We start from the raw sequence: 15416 nt of genomic DNA on the forward strand, positions 1-15416 counted from the left end.
ACACGTGGTGAAGTGTAGGGTGTGAACGTGCGAACACGAACTCACGGACAACGTGGTTTTCTCAGGAATTACGCCCAGATAACTCTGGTATGCACATAAGATATAATATAGTAACGTAAACTATAATAATATATATATATATATATATATATATATATATATATACATATATTATTTAGGTTATAACCTACAATTATCTGAGCATAATTTCCCAAAGCACCCCAGCGTATTCAACAGATATTACGCTTCATTTCTCGCGATAGCTTCCTGATGTGCGAAATGATTAATTCCTCTTCTTATTTCTTCTTGCTAATTCTGTATGTTTAATTCCTTGTTCCTTATTCCTCTCATTATGCATGAGCCCATATAATGTGAACATACTGTAGACATATTGTGAATATACTGAAGATATACTTTAGACATACGTATAACATTCTTAAGATATATTCGGTATATTCTCATAAACTGCCAGCGAAATTCTATGGGATAAGGCAACGCGGACATAGTACGTTATGAGTATATACTCGCCATATCACAGACGTATCTCTAATATTATACGAATATTGCAATATACTTTCGCAATATCCTATTATCGTTCTCATAATCTACATGTGCTGTCTGGGTTTATATTGGAAAAGACTTTTACAATATATATAATGTATTAGATACACATACCAATATCAACCTTGGTACATGTACCAAACAATCGCCAAAAATTGCCTATTATAAATTATCTATATTTTAACGTTATTCCTTATTTTATTATCACCTGATATTTTCTTTCTCATTTCTTCCTTTTGCCTGTCTCTTTTTCTCTTTCTCCTTTTCTCTCTCTCTCTCTCTCTCTCTCTCTCTCTCTCTCTCTCTCTCTCTCATCTCTTTCTTACTCTCTTTCTGAAAACTGTAAAATACGAAAAGTACGCAAAATATCAAATTAATAATATTCCTTATTCTATTTCCCTTTTTTTTATAACAAACAATTAATAATTTTACCCGGTATTTTACCTTCTTATTTCTTTCCTCTCTCCATTTCTCTCTCTCTCTCTCTCTCTCTCTCTCTCTCTCTTTCTCTCACTTTTTTCCTCTCTCTAATACATAAAATACGCAAACGGTTAAAATATATTATTTCAAATTAAATTATTACTTAAATTATTAATTATATTACATTTTAATGTTACTTTCTATTTCATTATTACCTGATTTTTCTCTTATTTCTTTGTTCTTTTTTTTTGTTTTTTTTTAACTCTTTCTGTTCCTTCTTTTCAATATCGCTGTTTCTTCACAAAATCGCTGTTTCATTTTCTAAGTTATTTAATTCTCCCTTACTCTTTCTCTCTCTCTCTCTCTCTCTCTCTCTCTCTCTCTCTCTCTCTCTCTCTTTCTTTGTCTGTAATATGTTTCCTTTCCTTTTCTATTTCTAATAAAATGTATGTTCTGTCAGATACGTAAAACACGCGAACTGTTAAAATATATTTTAAATAATAAGTTATATTAAATTTTAATGTTATTCTTTATTTTACTATTACCTGATGTAATTATAAGTTATATTAAATTTTAATGTTATTCTTTATTTTACTATATTACCTGATGTTTTTCTTCTTATTTCTTCTTTCTCCTCATCTCTCTCTCTCACCTCTTTTCTTTCCTTCTTTCTTTCCAAAAAAAATTCATGCTCTGTCAAATATGTAGAGAAGACGCTGACTGTTAGAATGTAATATTTTAAATTAAATTTTTATTTTAATTATAAATTATATTTGATGTTATTTCTTTTTTTATTATTACCTGAAAGTTTTTTTATTTCTTCCCTCTCCCTCTCTCACTAATCTCTTTTAAAAGAAATGTGCAATAATATGCACATAACCGATTTGTTACGTGCACATCAATATGTATATTCACATGATAGCTGTCAAAATTCAATGACAGCTACTCTCGACTAAACTGTCAAACCACGACTCTCGCACACGAAGCGAGTCAAGCGCGAGACAGCCAATCGCGATCGGAATAAAGCGGCAACAATGCAATCGCGATTAGCAGGCAACTTTAGGGTTACATGGCTATTTTATAAGAGGACTAGAACATGCGCGCGCTTCGCGCACGCCAAATGTTATTTTTTTATTTGTTATTACACCCTGCATAAAATTACTATTGCATATAACATATACACAACTCGTTTATTTTCCCTTACTTCTCAAACTTTGGAAGGGGGTTACATGGCATGATTAAATATTTACATAGAATTTTTTATAACTATTTACGCTCATTTCTCGTCTCTAATACATTTTTACATTCCGGTCTTTAAGCATTTTTAAACAATTTTTTTATTAGACGGCTGGCACCGCACTACAATAGTAAACTACTATTTTATAGCAAGTTCCAGACGAGTACATAGCATTTTTCAATAGTTACCTATATCTACCTCTGATAACATTTTCCTAACAAAGAAATTTTGTCTTCGCAATTTTGTAAATTCTTCTAATAAGTGTTCTAAAGTCTCTACTTTTAAATTGTGTAGCAATTTAAAATTACACTTTTTCTTTTTTTCAATATCTATTCCCTAATGCCTCGTTTTCGCACTTAAATCTTGCTATCATTGACTGACTCTCTACTTTTATACCCCATTAAAATATACAAAGGCTTCTCATGTATTTTTATTGCTTTATACACTCTATTATATTTTGCCCATATTATTTTTTCATATCTTTCTTGTTTGTGTTTGTCACTGTTTATCTTTCTAACTCTTCCAGTGAGAAATAACTATCAAATTGATATCAATTTGATTTGATCAATGCAATTTATATCAATTCTCTCTTAATTTGATATCAATTCAATGAGTTATTTTTCACTAAGTGTTATGTGTATATACATAAAGTTTTTTCATGTAAAATATTAAATTGTAATTTATCATTTTAAAATTTTGCAAAATTTGTTTAACTTTTTGTTATTATAAAAAATAATTGTTTTTATTTTTCACAACAAATGATTTTATTGCAGATAGTACATCCTCAGAGTCGTGTTTAATATGTAATATGCACATAACCGATTTGTTACGTGCACATCAATATGTATATTCACATGATAGCTGTCAAAATTCAATGACAGCTACTCTCGACTAAACTGTCAAACCACGACTCTCGCACACGAAGCGAGTCAAGCGCGAGACAGCCAATCGCGATCGGAATAAAGCGGCAACAATGCAATCGCGATTAGCAGGCAACTTTAGGGTTACATGGCTATTTTATAAGAGGATTTTTCACAACAAATGATTTTATTGCAGATAGTACATCCTCAGAGTCGTGTTTAATATGTAATATGCACATAACCGATTTGTTACGTGCACATCAATATGTATATTCACATGATAGCTGTCAAAATTCAATGACAGCTACTCTCGACTAAACTGTCAAACCACGACTCTCGCACACGAAGCGAGTCAAGCGCGAGACAGCCAATCGCGATCGGAATAAAGCGGCAACAATGCAATCGCGATTAGCAGGCAACTTTAGGGTTACATGGCTATTTTATAAGAGGATAAGAGGATTTCCGCCATCTTATGGGTGTCGAGGGAATAAATGTTTATTTGATAATCTTTAATCATTAATTATTTCGATATTTATAAAATAGCTAACAACTTTTCTACTCTTAACCCGCTCTACTTGTCCATTATATTAAATGATAGTTATTACCAAAGCCCTTATATATGTCAGTATACACATGTAATTGTACACATGAATATTATACGGATCACAAACAGCAAAATATTATGTTATATAATACACAAACGAGATAAAATTACTATAAAATTTATTAAATTATTATTATATATCGTGTAACATAATTTTGGTTTCTCTAGTTTGTATTATTTATGGCAAATTTTATTCTAAATACATTTTATTTTAAGATCTATCTATAGACTTTTTGTACATTTCAGGATTTATTGCACAACCAGGACATGTGTGCAATATCTCATGAATAAATATTTCACAGTCTAAGCAAAATGTTTGATTACATTTTCCGCAAGTGTATACCTAGAAATAAATACACACATGTTATTCTTTATATAATATCTAAAATATTTAAAACTGGTATTCATAGTCGAATCTTATCTCAAAATTGTCTCAAGCAATGTCTTAAGACGCTAATACGGCTCTGTGATTGGCTGATGGCATCTTAGACAGCACTTAAGATGATCTTAAATATGTAGACCCGACTATGAATACCAGCCTCAAACATATTAGTTGAGTAAATGCTGATTTCTTCTGTGATTCAGAACTATCCGATATTATCTTTTCAATTGTATTGTTTATGATAATTTCAAAAATTTAAAATATATTTATCTTTACTAAACATTTGTTCAATTTACCACACAAGTATTGAAAATTTCCTATAATTTTTTATAATAAAAAGTGTGCAAACGGGATGATAATCGTTACCTTTTTGTCCTTTTGAGCAAGAACTTTTTGGCATCCAAAGCAAAAAGTGTGGTCGTTCTCAGGTGTAATTTCTTTAAAAGGATCAATAGGAAATAGATAATGATATGATCGCGCTAAATGTGGAGCAGATACTAGAGTAAGACCACAAACTCTACATTCCACAGGAAGTTCGCAATGTTTACTGAGACATTGGGGACAAAGATAGCCAGTAGTCATAAGTTTAACTGTTTCATCAGAATTTTGTGCATGGCTGTAAAAAAGAAAAAAGTATATATATCCCAGATAGTACAAAATATTTATAAAATATTTATAAAGAAAAATATTTATGATAAATATTTTGTACATATTTTTATGTCTGAGTTGTCAGGTATAAAAAAAATTATAATAAACATTTATGGAAATATTTAAAATAAATATTTTAACCATTATTATCAAAGAATATAAAAAATATTTCAAGTTCATATACATAAATATTTTTCAGTACATTTTAAAAATATATTTTATATATTGTTGATAATAATTTTTGTATTATTTCTAAATGGTTTATGAAAAATAATTATATAAAATTTTAAAAAGTTTTGAAAATAAATTTGTAAAATATTTATAAATATTTATGATAATATTTTGTGCCATCTGGGATATATAGTAAAAATAAAATTATAAAAATACCAATTAAGTATCGTATGATAAAGCATGCTATTCTGATTTGTGCACTTACCACATACACACTGTCACAGATGTATCAGATACAGAACAGTGTAAAGCATGATGAGGAAAGCCCATTTTTACAAGTGCTGCATCTAATCTCATTGCAGCAGGCGGAGGATCTATATGTGCATTCAATTGCTCCTTGTAATGCTTATCATCGAGTGCAACGCTGTGTTCACCACCAGTGAGATTAGCCATTCGTTTACAGATGTACAATTCGGCGGCCAATCCTATTACACTACATCTGATACCTTCTAATTTCATATTCTAAAACAAACTCGATATTTAAAAAGATATAGATATGTTTTCTACATTACATGAGCACACACACACGTTCACACACACACGTTCACACACACCACACACACACACACACACACACACCCACACACACGCACAGAGAGAGAGAGAGAGAGAGAGAGAGAGAGAGAGAGGATGAGGGAGAGAGTTTCTTCTCTTTCTCATTTCTTTTCTTTTCTCTCTCTCTGAGATATCTCTTATATTTATAAAGTACTTTTGAGATCTCTTCTTGAGAGAGAGAGAGAGAGAAGCATACTTGTATGGTTTCGTTGATATCTCCAGGATCACAGGTAGTTAAGGCTCCTGTGATTACCAATATCTCTTTACTAGCATGAGATGGTAATAATTTCAATAACTTTGTAGCTAATTCTAAAGAATTTTGCAGAGAAGGTTCACCACCTACTGTAGTTTGTTGTAATGTTTGCAATTCCTGTAAAATAGATGATGATATTGCGGTACAAAACAATGCAAAATATTCAGAATATGATAAAAATAAAATAAAATTAATTACCTTGATATGCTTTTTAGAGTTACCAGCCAAATCACTAACTTTCTCTGCTCTTTTATTTCTAGTTATAATTACACCTAATTGACTTATTGGATTTTGATAGAAAAATTCTTCAATAAAATCTTCTAGAAGCTTGAAGCAAATATTTAATAATTTAACATTTAATATATACTTTAGTAAAAATAGTATATATCGGATTTTATATATCACATGTATGTATAGACAGGAAAATCAATTTTTTTCTGGTTATACCTTTAAAGAACATAAGAAACGAGTTGGCTTCAAATCTTGATTAGACATTGACTCAGAAGCATCTAAAATAATATAGAGATGCCTCATCATTCCTAATCTAGCACCTTGTTTTCTTTCCAATTGACGTTTTCTCTTAGCATTGTGAATAATGTCTGCAACGGAAGCTTCCAACAAGCCATGGTCATCTTCCTTGATTGCTTCCCTATAGATCAACCAAATATGTCATTGTTATGGTTTGTTTGATCATTGTATTAGATCAATAAAAGATGTAAAATTTTTATCTAGATGTTATAGATGTTTGCCATTAAACATACATGTTATACAAATATGTAAGTGATATAAAATCCATACCATGTCTTTTCATAACCAGTTTCCCAACGATACTCCTTTTCTTCAGATTCTTCCTCCGCCATTATTTATTTTGACAAATTGGTTTTTACCTGTTGTAAAAGAAAAATAATCGTTAAAAATAGAAAGATAAAAAGTAAAGAATTAACGAAGCATATGCGGGTTTATCAGTTAATTTTACACGTTCGCATATAATTGAACGATTTGTTCCAAAAGAATGGTTACATCGCGACAATTCGAACGAAGAAAGTCGCTAGATCTTAGAAAACAAGAAAAATAACGTAATAGATCTGTATGGATCGCGTTCTGCGTTACAGCATTTGAAATGAAATGAATACATTAATATACATTGAAGAAAAGAGGAAAGTCCTTTGCAAAGACTGGGACTGCGTTTTTCACGTGAGAGGTTAAAACAAACAAAAATTGGTAAGAATTTGATTCCATAATTGCATGAGAAAAGTAAGTCTAAATAACGTATCTCTCGAAAATAAAAAAGACACATAGATCGAAATCGTTTTTTTGCAAAGTTTATCAGATCGCATGGATTTTAGTAGGTTACCCGCGAAAATTTGCGTGTCGGATAGATTGGGTGAGTTCCACTTAAAGCGGGTCACACACACTTTCCGTAGAACGTAACAGTAAGGTTTTGACCAATCACGTACTTGATTTAGTCGCTTACTGTTACGGTCGCCCAATCCAACATGTCGAAATCTTACTGTTACGTTCTACGGAAAGTGTGTGTGACCAGCTTAAAACTCGCAACGACCGTAGAATCATTTCATCCTTATTGGTTATCAAATATTAAACAAGGATAAGCAACGCTCATGAGTAAAAGACCTAAGGTCTGTTCGCGTCACATGCCCCAACATGCTCCTATTCACCCCAACGCACTCCAATACGTTGATTCCGATGACGCCAACCTATTAGAATGCGTTGGAGTGAGTAGGAGCATGTCGGAGCATGGCGACGCGACAAACCATAGGTTAAAGGAATATGTGTCAGAAATTATAAGTGGTTTGTTCGCGTCGTCATGCTCCGATATGCTCCTACTCACTCCAACGCATTCTAATAGGTTGGCGTCATCGGAATCAACGTATTAGAGTGCGTTGGGGTGAATAGGAGCATGTTGGGGCATGTGACGCGAACAGACCCAAGGTAATTCAATCTCTGCACTTTAGGGTCACTATATTTTGACGATACACTCAGGAAGAACAAGAAAAATTAAATTTGTGGTAATTGTTCAGTTTAGGCACTGGTATTCAAATATCGATGTAGTTGTGCTTATTCGATACAGTTTTGCTTCAAACGAACGAATCTGGCAAAAAAAAGCGTCGCTCTGCCTCGAAAAGCGAAATAATAATCGCTAAAGTTGACTAATATTCAGGTTATGAAACCTGTCATACCGATACAATGTAATGACTTGAGCACGCGCAGCGATCATATTCTTACGCTTTTAGTCACAAGCGCATGCTCTGTTTAGCACAAGTCATGATAAAAATGCGCGAATTTCAAATGTCTATATACATATTTTTACGAGCACAATCTTTTGTGTGGAAAGTCGCAAACCCATGTGGTGCAGAGAATGCTTTACGCACACACACACACACACACACACACGGGGGGGGTGCAAGGGGGGGCCTTCGGCCCCCCCTCCCGCACCCACCCCGTCCAAGTCCACATGGGTTAGCGACTTGGACGGGGTGGGTGCGGGAGGGGGGCCCCCCCTTGCCCCCCCCCCGTGTGTGTGTGTGTGTGTGTGTGTGTGTGTGTGTGTGTGTGTGTGTGTGTGCGTAAAGCATTCTCTGCACCACATGGATTTGCGACTTTCCACACAAAAGATTAGCAAGATCCTTACGCAAAGATTGTCAATGATGGTTGATTATTACTAGATCATATGCTAATCTTTACAGTATTTATTATTTTTAATATATGTAGACTCATTTATTATTAGTTACTATTAGAATACAAGGAAGTCGTTAAAAGTACACATACATTTTAAATTCGCGCCTTTATTTCATGCACATATGACCACCAAGCATGCGTATATGGCCGCGAAGCATGTACATATGACTGTAGAGCATGCGCACATGGCCGCGGAGAGTGCTCTTGTCGCTACATTTCGTCGATATGACAGATTTCTTAACCTAAATATTCGACAAATTTTACGATTATTATTTCGCTTTCCGGGGCAGAGCGACGCTTTTTTTTGCCAGATTCGTTCGTTTTAAGCAAAACTGTATCGAATAAGCACAACTACATCGATATTTGAATACCAGTGCCTAAACTGAATAATTACCAAATTTGTATCTGTTATGTAGCTGCGTACAACTTGGAGCAGGCTCGCATTGTTTACTATCTCCACTACTCCAGACCCCAGCCCCCGACCTCAGCCTCCATCCAGTCACCGTATGGGTACGAGAGGTAAGGAGCCAAAATCCATAAAAAACTAGGGGAGAATGTTGGCAATGATGGAAAATCTCTAGAATCCATAAATTTATTTCTGAAGTTGACAACACTGTGGTGCTTTCGGGAGTAGCATCGACATATAGAATGGACTGAGCATTGCGATAGGCAAGCGCGCGCCTGCTTTAGAGTGAGAGGTACTACACCTGAGGCCTATGTTTGTCTCTCTTGCAAGCTTCTGATTTGTTATTTCGTCCTCCTCCGTGAATGGAGGGGGACGAAATAACAAATCAGAAGCTTGCAAAAGAGACAAACATAGGCCTCAGGTGTAGTACCTCTCACTCTAAAGCAGGCGCGCGCTAACCTATCGCAATGCTCAGTCCATTCTATATGTCGATGGGGAGTAGCATGGGAGATGCGTGTAGTGCAGAACCGTGATTGTGACAGATGGTGCATGAAAGACCAAAATAACCTCGCGGAGATGACAGGTCAGCAAGACACAGGTTAGTGCTAAATATTAAACTTTAATGAGATTATTAATTTAGGATCTTTACAATACGAGTTACTGTAAACTGTCTTTGCTGTTTAATTCTGACTGCATTTACTATGTAAAGATTATCTTTCTTATAAAATTATGTGATATTTACTACATGTTTACTTTAATAATTAAATAAATAAATAAATAAAACCAGAGTTGTATTTATTAATTAATTTAACACTAAAGTCATTTGTGTTGTAAAGATCCTAAATTAATAATCTCAGATCAGTCTTTCTATAATAGTATTGATATTACAATGTAAAATAATATTATTATCACCAAAATACCAAGAATAATATGAGATGATTATTATTTCTTAAAGGATACAAATGTATAAATACTTTTTTGTAAAGATTTAATGATCATACAGACCCATCAAAAATAAAAGATTAATTACTAATTAATACAGACCTATCAAAGGTAAAAGATTAATTACTAATTAATCTTTTATTTTTGATGGATCTATATAATCATTAAATCTTTACAAAAAAGGATTTATATGTTTATATCTTTTAAGAAATAATAATTCTATATTATTTTTGGTATTTTGGTAATAATAATATAATTTTACATTGTAATATCAATACTATTATAGAAAAACTGATCTGAGATTATTAATTTAGGATCTTTACAACACAAATGACTTTAGTGTTAAATTAATTAATAAATACAACTCTGGTTTTATTTATTTATTTATTTAATTATTAAAGTAAACATGTAGTAAATATCACATAATTTTATAAGAAAGATAATCTTTACATAGTAAATGCAGTCAGAATTAAACAGCAAAGACAGTTTACAGTAACTCGTATTGTAAAGATCCTAAATTAATAATCTCATTAAAGTTTAATATTTAGCACTAACCTGTGTCTTGCTGACCTGTCATCTCCGCGAGGTTATTTTGGTCTTTCATGCACCATCTGTCACAATCACGGTTCTGCACTACACGCATCTCCCATGCTACTCCCGAAAGCACCACAGTGTTGTCAACTTCAGAAATAAATTTATGGATTCTAGAGATTTTCCATCATTGCCAACATTCTCCCCTAGTTTTTTATGGATTTTGGCTCCTTACCGGTACGAGATGGTGGATAGCAGTCATGGTGGGGGGCCATTGGCGCATCTTTGATTATAGGTCTTTAATATTTGACTAGCATTAGCGCCAAACGTGGATGTAAAGTCTGTTTTACATTAATCGCAAGCAGCTAGTTGCGACTTGCGGCATCCAATAGGCGCTTATTTTCTAGTTAAAGGTCGACATTTATTGGGTGTTGCAAATTGCAACTGGCGACTGCAATTAATGTAGAACGGGCTTTACATCCACGTTTGGCGCTGATGCTAGTCAAATATTGGTCACACGAAAAAAGCCGCGGTGGCCACTCTCAGGTTCCTCTCTGGTCTATCCTAAGCTACATTCCAAAACGTCGTTTCCGAGGAAAATTTTACTCGAATATATAGTACACGTAACGTATTCTATATTACATCGAGTAAAATTTTTCTCGGAAAGGACGTTTTGGAATGTAGCCCTAGGGAGCTTTCCAGCAAGGGACACAGGCGACACAAAGTGACACAGTGTTGAACACAGTGCTTTCCAACAACTACACAACTTGACACAAGTATACACAGTCTAAAAGCTGAGTTGAGCAAACACATGGCTACCAACTATTTTTTTTAATTAAAATTTTGATGTGCTATAAAAATGTAGCAGCCCTGTTTATTTTAGTTATCACACGTATAAGCATAGCTGGGAAACGTAAAGGAATATTAAAAATGTTTTTTTGCAAATATTGCAACGAGGAAATTGAATCTATTGAAAACAGTCCGCAACATGCATGCTTTATTAATAAAGATATTTACTTAGAAAATAATAATATTTTATGTACAATTGAAGAGAACAAAGGTAAGTTAGGTTAGGTTAGGTTAGGTTAAAACATTATATTTTTTAATAATAAAAATTTTTGGATATTTAAAATAAAAATAATAAAAATAACGTATCTAAAATCATGCTGAGTAACAATGCAAAACAATTTTATTTGAATATGTTTTATTTAATTATTCACAAACGTTTTGACCATAAATTATTTGGGTCATCTTTAGTATGTTTTTGCAACAAAAGGTTTATGATAATTGTATATTATTTAGCGTATTTTTTAAAGTTTAAATATAATGATAAACTAGATCATCGTCTCTTCAAGATTAACGACTGAAGAAATGATCCAACTCATTATTACGAAAAATTATTACATGTTTAAATGAAATTGTTCTGCACTGTTACCCAACATGGCATTATATAATTATTTGTTATTTTTATTGTTTTAATGTTAAATTAAATAAATTTGTTAATTTAGTTTTTGTTTTTAATATTTAAATTATATTTTATTATTAAATTGTATCATATTTTATTTTATAGATTTGCCTTGTGCAATGCAACATAATAGTACAGAAGGTACAGAAAATATAGTTGTGAAAGAAGGAGAAAAAAAAAACGCTTTCTAATTCTCCCACAATTAAACAACGTATGAGACAATTGAGTGATATTATATATGTATTTATGGTAATGTATTATTGATTAATCATTAATAAGTTATTATTATAGATGCTGTTTGGACTAAAAATGCAACATTAGCATTACTTGCTCTTTACGAAATGAAACTAGATATGCTAGATAGTCCTAAAACAAGAGGTAAAATTTGGCAAGAAATAGCCAATGGTCTATTGGAATACAGTATCGAGGCATGTATTTTTTAATAATTATTTCAAATTTACATTATTATTATTGCATTGCATTATTATTAATGGATCTAAATTAAATATATTGAGAAAATTATATATATATATATATAGCATATACACAGTATATTTAGTATGGTATATATATGGTATATATATATATATATATAGGGAGACAAGATGGCGTGGTTGAGAGTGGAGGTGAAACAGGGAGCTCCGGAGTGAATAGTGTGGTGAGGGTGTAATGTGAAAGAGAGGAGAGAAAGAAGTGGACGATTGGGAAGAGAAGACCGGGACATAGACGGGCAATTGGAGGGAAGTAAATGGAGGATGGAGGTGAGAAGATATTAGGATGGAGAAGTCGGGGCAGACATCGGAGTAACGAGAGACGAAAGCCGGGAAGATGGAGGCAGGTACGAGAAGAAGAGGTCAGAGAGAGGGCGCTGGAGAGATGCGACGCAGAGAAGAGTTTCGAAGGAGAGGAGTGAAGGAAGGAAGGAGGGCAGATGGCGGTGCGCTCGGAGTGAGGCAGCGCGAGCGCGAGCGCGAAGAGAGAAGAGGAGTGTCAATCTGGTGGAAGGAAGGGATTGGCAGTGTGGGGCTAGAGTTAAGTTGGCAAGAGTGCCAGGGCGGGATGGTAGCGTGTTTGGGAACGCGGGTTTCCGTACACGTGGTCCATCGAGGGCACATGTCGACAGAGCGATTCTGACACAGGAGGAGAAAGATTGTGCAGAAAGAGATAAAGTGAAAGTGTGCAGGGAGAGAGAGTGCCGGACTCAGAGGAGAGAATAGGCGGGGAGAGGAGAGAAGCAAGGGAGGAAGAGAGAATGGAGGAGCTGGGCAGAGAATTGAGGAATTTGAAGTGGGAAATGACAAGGAGACTGAGGGAAGTCGGAGAGAGACTGAGAGGATTGGAAGAGAGGTTAGAGGCGTTGGAAGGAGAAGGCATGAGAAGGGAAGAAGAGGTAGCAGGTGAGAGGGAAGAGCTGAGGAGTATGAGGGAAGAGAGAGGAAGAGGCAGCAGAGAAGAGGAAGCGCAGAGGGACGACGACGAGGAGGGAGAGATGGAGAAGAGGAGGATCGGACGGGACGACGGGAGAGAAGGAAGAAGTGGGAAAAGGGAACAGGTGGTTGGAGAGAAGAGGGAGGAGAGGATGGGGGAAGGCGAGAACAAGAGGAGAAGAGAACGGAGGGAAGAGGAGAAGAAGGGGCGGAAGGACGGAGTCGAGGAGAGCTGGTGGCAGGAGACGAGAGGAGAGGAGGAGAAGGAGAGGAGAGGGGGCGAGGAGAGAGACGAGGATGAAGGAAGAGGACAAGAGAGGAGCAGAACGAAGGAGGGACAGACAGGAGGAACTGGCAAGGAGGAGAGGAAGGGAGCAGAGAGAGAGGAGAAGGAAGATGGGGAGAGAGATGGGAAGGGGATAGAGGCATGGAAAAGGGTGGAAAGGGAAATGGAGAGGAGGATGAGGGAGAGGGCGGAGAGAGAAGGGTGGGAAAGAGTAAGGGAGGCGGAAAGGGAGAGAAGAGTAAGGGAGGTGAGAAGAAGAAACATAGTGTGGAGGGGTGTGGAGGGGGAGGGGGCGATAGAAAGAAAGGCGATAATAGAGGGGATTATGAAGAGAGAAGCGGGAAGGAAAGTAGATTTAGGGGTAGTATCAGAAAGAGTGGGGGAAAGGGGGACGATAGTGGTGATAACGGAGGTGGTGAGAGAGGAGGATAGAGACTGGTTGTTAGAGAGGAGGGCGGAGATAAGGAGTCGCTGGGATGTAAGGTTAGACGAGGATTTATCGATGGAGGAGAGGAAAATCAGATGGAGGATGTTAGAAAGGGCAAAAGAGGAGAGAAATAAGGGAAAGAAAGTATATGTGGGGAATAGAAGCATGTGGGTGGACGGGAGAGAATGGGTGTGGAATAAGAGGAAAGAAGAGTGGGAAATAGGCGAGGGGGAAGGAAAGGAGGAAGGGAATTAAAGGGGAGAGGAGCTGGTGGAGTTAATTGAAATCTTATGTTTTTTGTTTTATGTTACTAGGAGGTGACAGAGGAGAAATGGAAAGAGACGTGGAAGGGGAAGAGAGTGGTGAGAAAGAGACAGGAGAAGCAGGAGGGAAGGAGAGAATGAGAAAGCAAGAAGAAATGAGGAAGGTGAAGCAAAGAGAGCAGAGGAGGCAGATGAGGAGAAGGAGGAGGAGAGGTCCCAGAAGGAGAAAAGGAGGGAGAGGACGGAAGAGAGCTGAAGAGAACAAGTGGAGAGGAAAGGGGAAGAGAGAAGGATTGAATGGAGGAAGAGGAGAAGGGGGGTGGGGGGTAGGGGGTGAGGGGTGGGCGAGAGGGGTGGGGGGTAACAGAATGTAAAGGTCGCTTATGGCCAGGTCGGTTTGGGAGTAGAGGGGCTGTGTATGTGAACGGTTCGGGAACGCTCCGTGAAAAAAGCGCCTTGTATACCCCGTAATTGGGACGCAATAAAGTCTATTCTATTCTATTCTATATATATATATATATATATATATATATATATACCGTAATCATTATATCTATATATATTATAAGTTTCTGAAAATTTATTTTATTTATTTTTGTTGTAGATGACAAGCGATCAAGTAAGGTGGAAAATAAATGCTTTATTAAAAAAATATAAAGAAGTCATTGATAATTATTCAAAATCTGGAAGAGGAAATATTGAATTTGAATGGTTTCAAGTTATGGACGATATTTTTGGTAAAAAAAAGGATGCAACAAATCAAAACTATACTGTGTCAAACAAAATTTTAAATACAAAAATAGAGGAACCATCAACTTCTCAACAACTTGAAAAAAAACGTTTCTTTGAATCATCACATTTATCGTCAACTAATCAATTATTAAAAAAGAAAAGTTCTAATAAATCATTGAATAAATTACGAGCAGAAGATTCTGCAGATATATCTCCACCAGTTAATGTCACTGATACTGATTTAAAACAAAAAAAACCGTCCAACACATGGAACATGTTCCAACATTGCAAAAACTAAAATTGAGTTAGAAAAGCAATGGTTTGAACATTTGGCTATAAAAAAAGACCGTGATCGCTTAAAAGATGAAAAATACTCAACATTAATTGAAAGCAAAAAAGAAGTGGTAAAATTAAAAAGAAAGCAATTTGCATTAAAAGAAGAAGAACTTCAACAGCGACGCGAAATTGCAGAAAATAAATTAAGAGAAA

General features: G+C 35.2%; 3 protein-coding genes and 1 long non-coding RNA gene across 8 annotated transcripts; 2 read left to right on the forward strand and 2 right to left on the reverse strand.

Annotated features, from left to right (window-relative positions):
- Positions 1-1197: 1197 nt before the first annotated feature.
- Positions 1198-2070, reverse strand: LOC118644700. The gene is made up of 2 exons (XR_004962446.1): positions 1783-2070; positions 1198-1701 (listed from the first exon to the last, which is right to left on the reverse strand). It is a non-coding gene; the product is annotated as an uncharacterized LOC118644700 (long non-coding RNA).
- A 1175-nt stretch (positions 2071-3245) lies between these two features.
- Positions 3246-9080, reverse strand: LOC105832484 (general transcription factor IIH subunit 2). Of its 5 annotated transcripts, none has more exons than XM_036283807.1 (8): positions 8843-9080; positions 6550-6638; positions 6199-6400; positions 5950-6078; positions 5695-5868; positions 5149-5405; positions 4431-4680; positions 3894-4025 (listed from the first exon to the last, which is right to left on the reverse strand). In XM_036283807.1, the coding sequence occupies exons 2-8, from the start codon at positions 6609-6611 to the stop codon at positions 3894-3896; spliced, it is 1206 nt and encodes a 401-aa protein (XP_036139700.1). In that variant the 5' UTR covers positions 6612-6638; positions 8843-9080. The 5 variants fall into 5 exon arrangements, with proteins under 5 accessions (XP_012528924.1, XP_036139700.1, XP_012528934.1 ...); XM_012673480.3 differs by lacking the exon at positions 8843-9080 and adding an exon at positions 7106-7203; XM_012673497.3 differs by lacking the exon at positions 8843-9080 and adding an exon at positions 6895-7099.
- Positions 9081-10868: 1788 nt separating this feature from the next.
- On the forward strand, positions 10869-15344 carry LOC118644694. Its single transcript, XM_036283815.1, has 4 exons — positions 10869-11387; positions 11898-12003; positions 12084-12220; positions 14800-15344. Exons 3-4 carry the CDS (start codon positions 12134-12136, stop codon positions 15223-15225), a joined length of 513 nt encoding a protein of 170 aa, XP_036139708.1. The 5' UTR covers positions 10869-11387; positions 11898-12003; positions 12084-12133; the 3' UTR covers positions 15226-15344.
- On the forward strand, positions 13009-14321 carry LOC118644695 (vicilin-like seed storage protein At2g18540). Its single transcript, XM_036283816.1, has 2 exons — positions 13009-13538; positions 14197-14321. Exons 1-2 carry the CDS (start codon positions 13045-13047, stop codon positions 14210-14212), a joined length of 510 nt encoding a protein of 169 aa, XP_036139709.1. The 5' UTR covers positions 13009-13044; the 3' UTR covers positions 14213-14321.
- Positions 15345-15416: the final 72 nt, after the last annotated feature.

The sequence above is a fragment of the Monomorium pharaonis genome, chromosome 3 (assembly GCF_013373865.1).
Source record: "Monomorium pharaonis isolate MP-MQ-018 chromosome 3, ASM1337386v2, whole genome shotgun sequence".
Classification (NCBI taxonomy): Eukaryota; Metazoa; Arthropoda; class Insecta; order Hymenoptera; family Formicidae; genus Monomorium; species Monomorium pharaonis.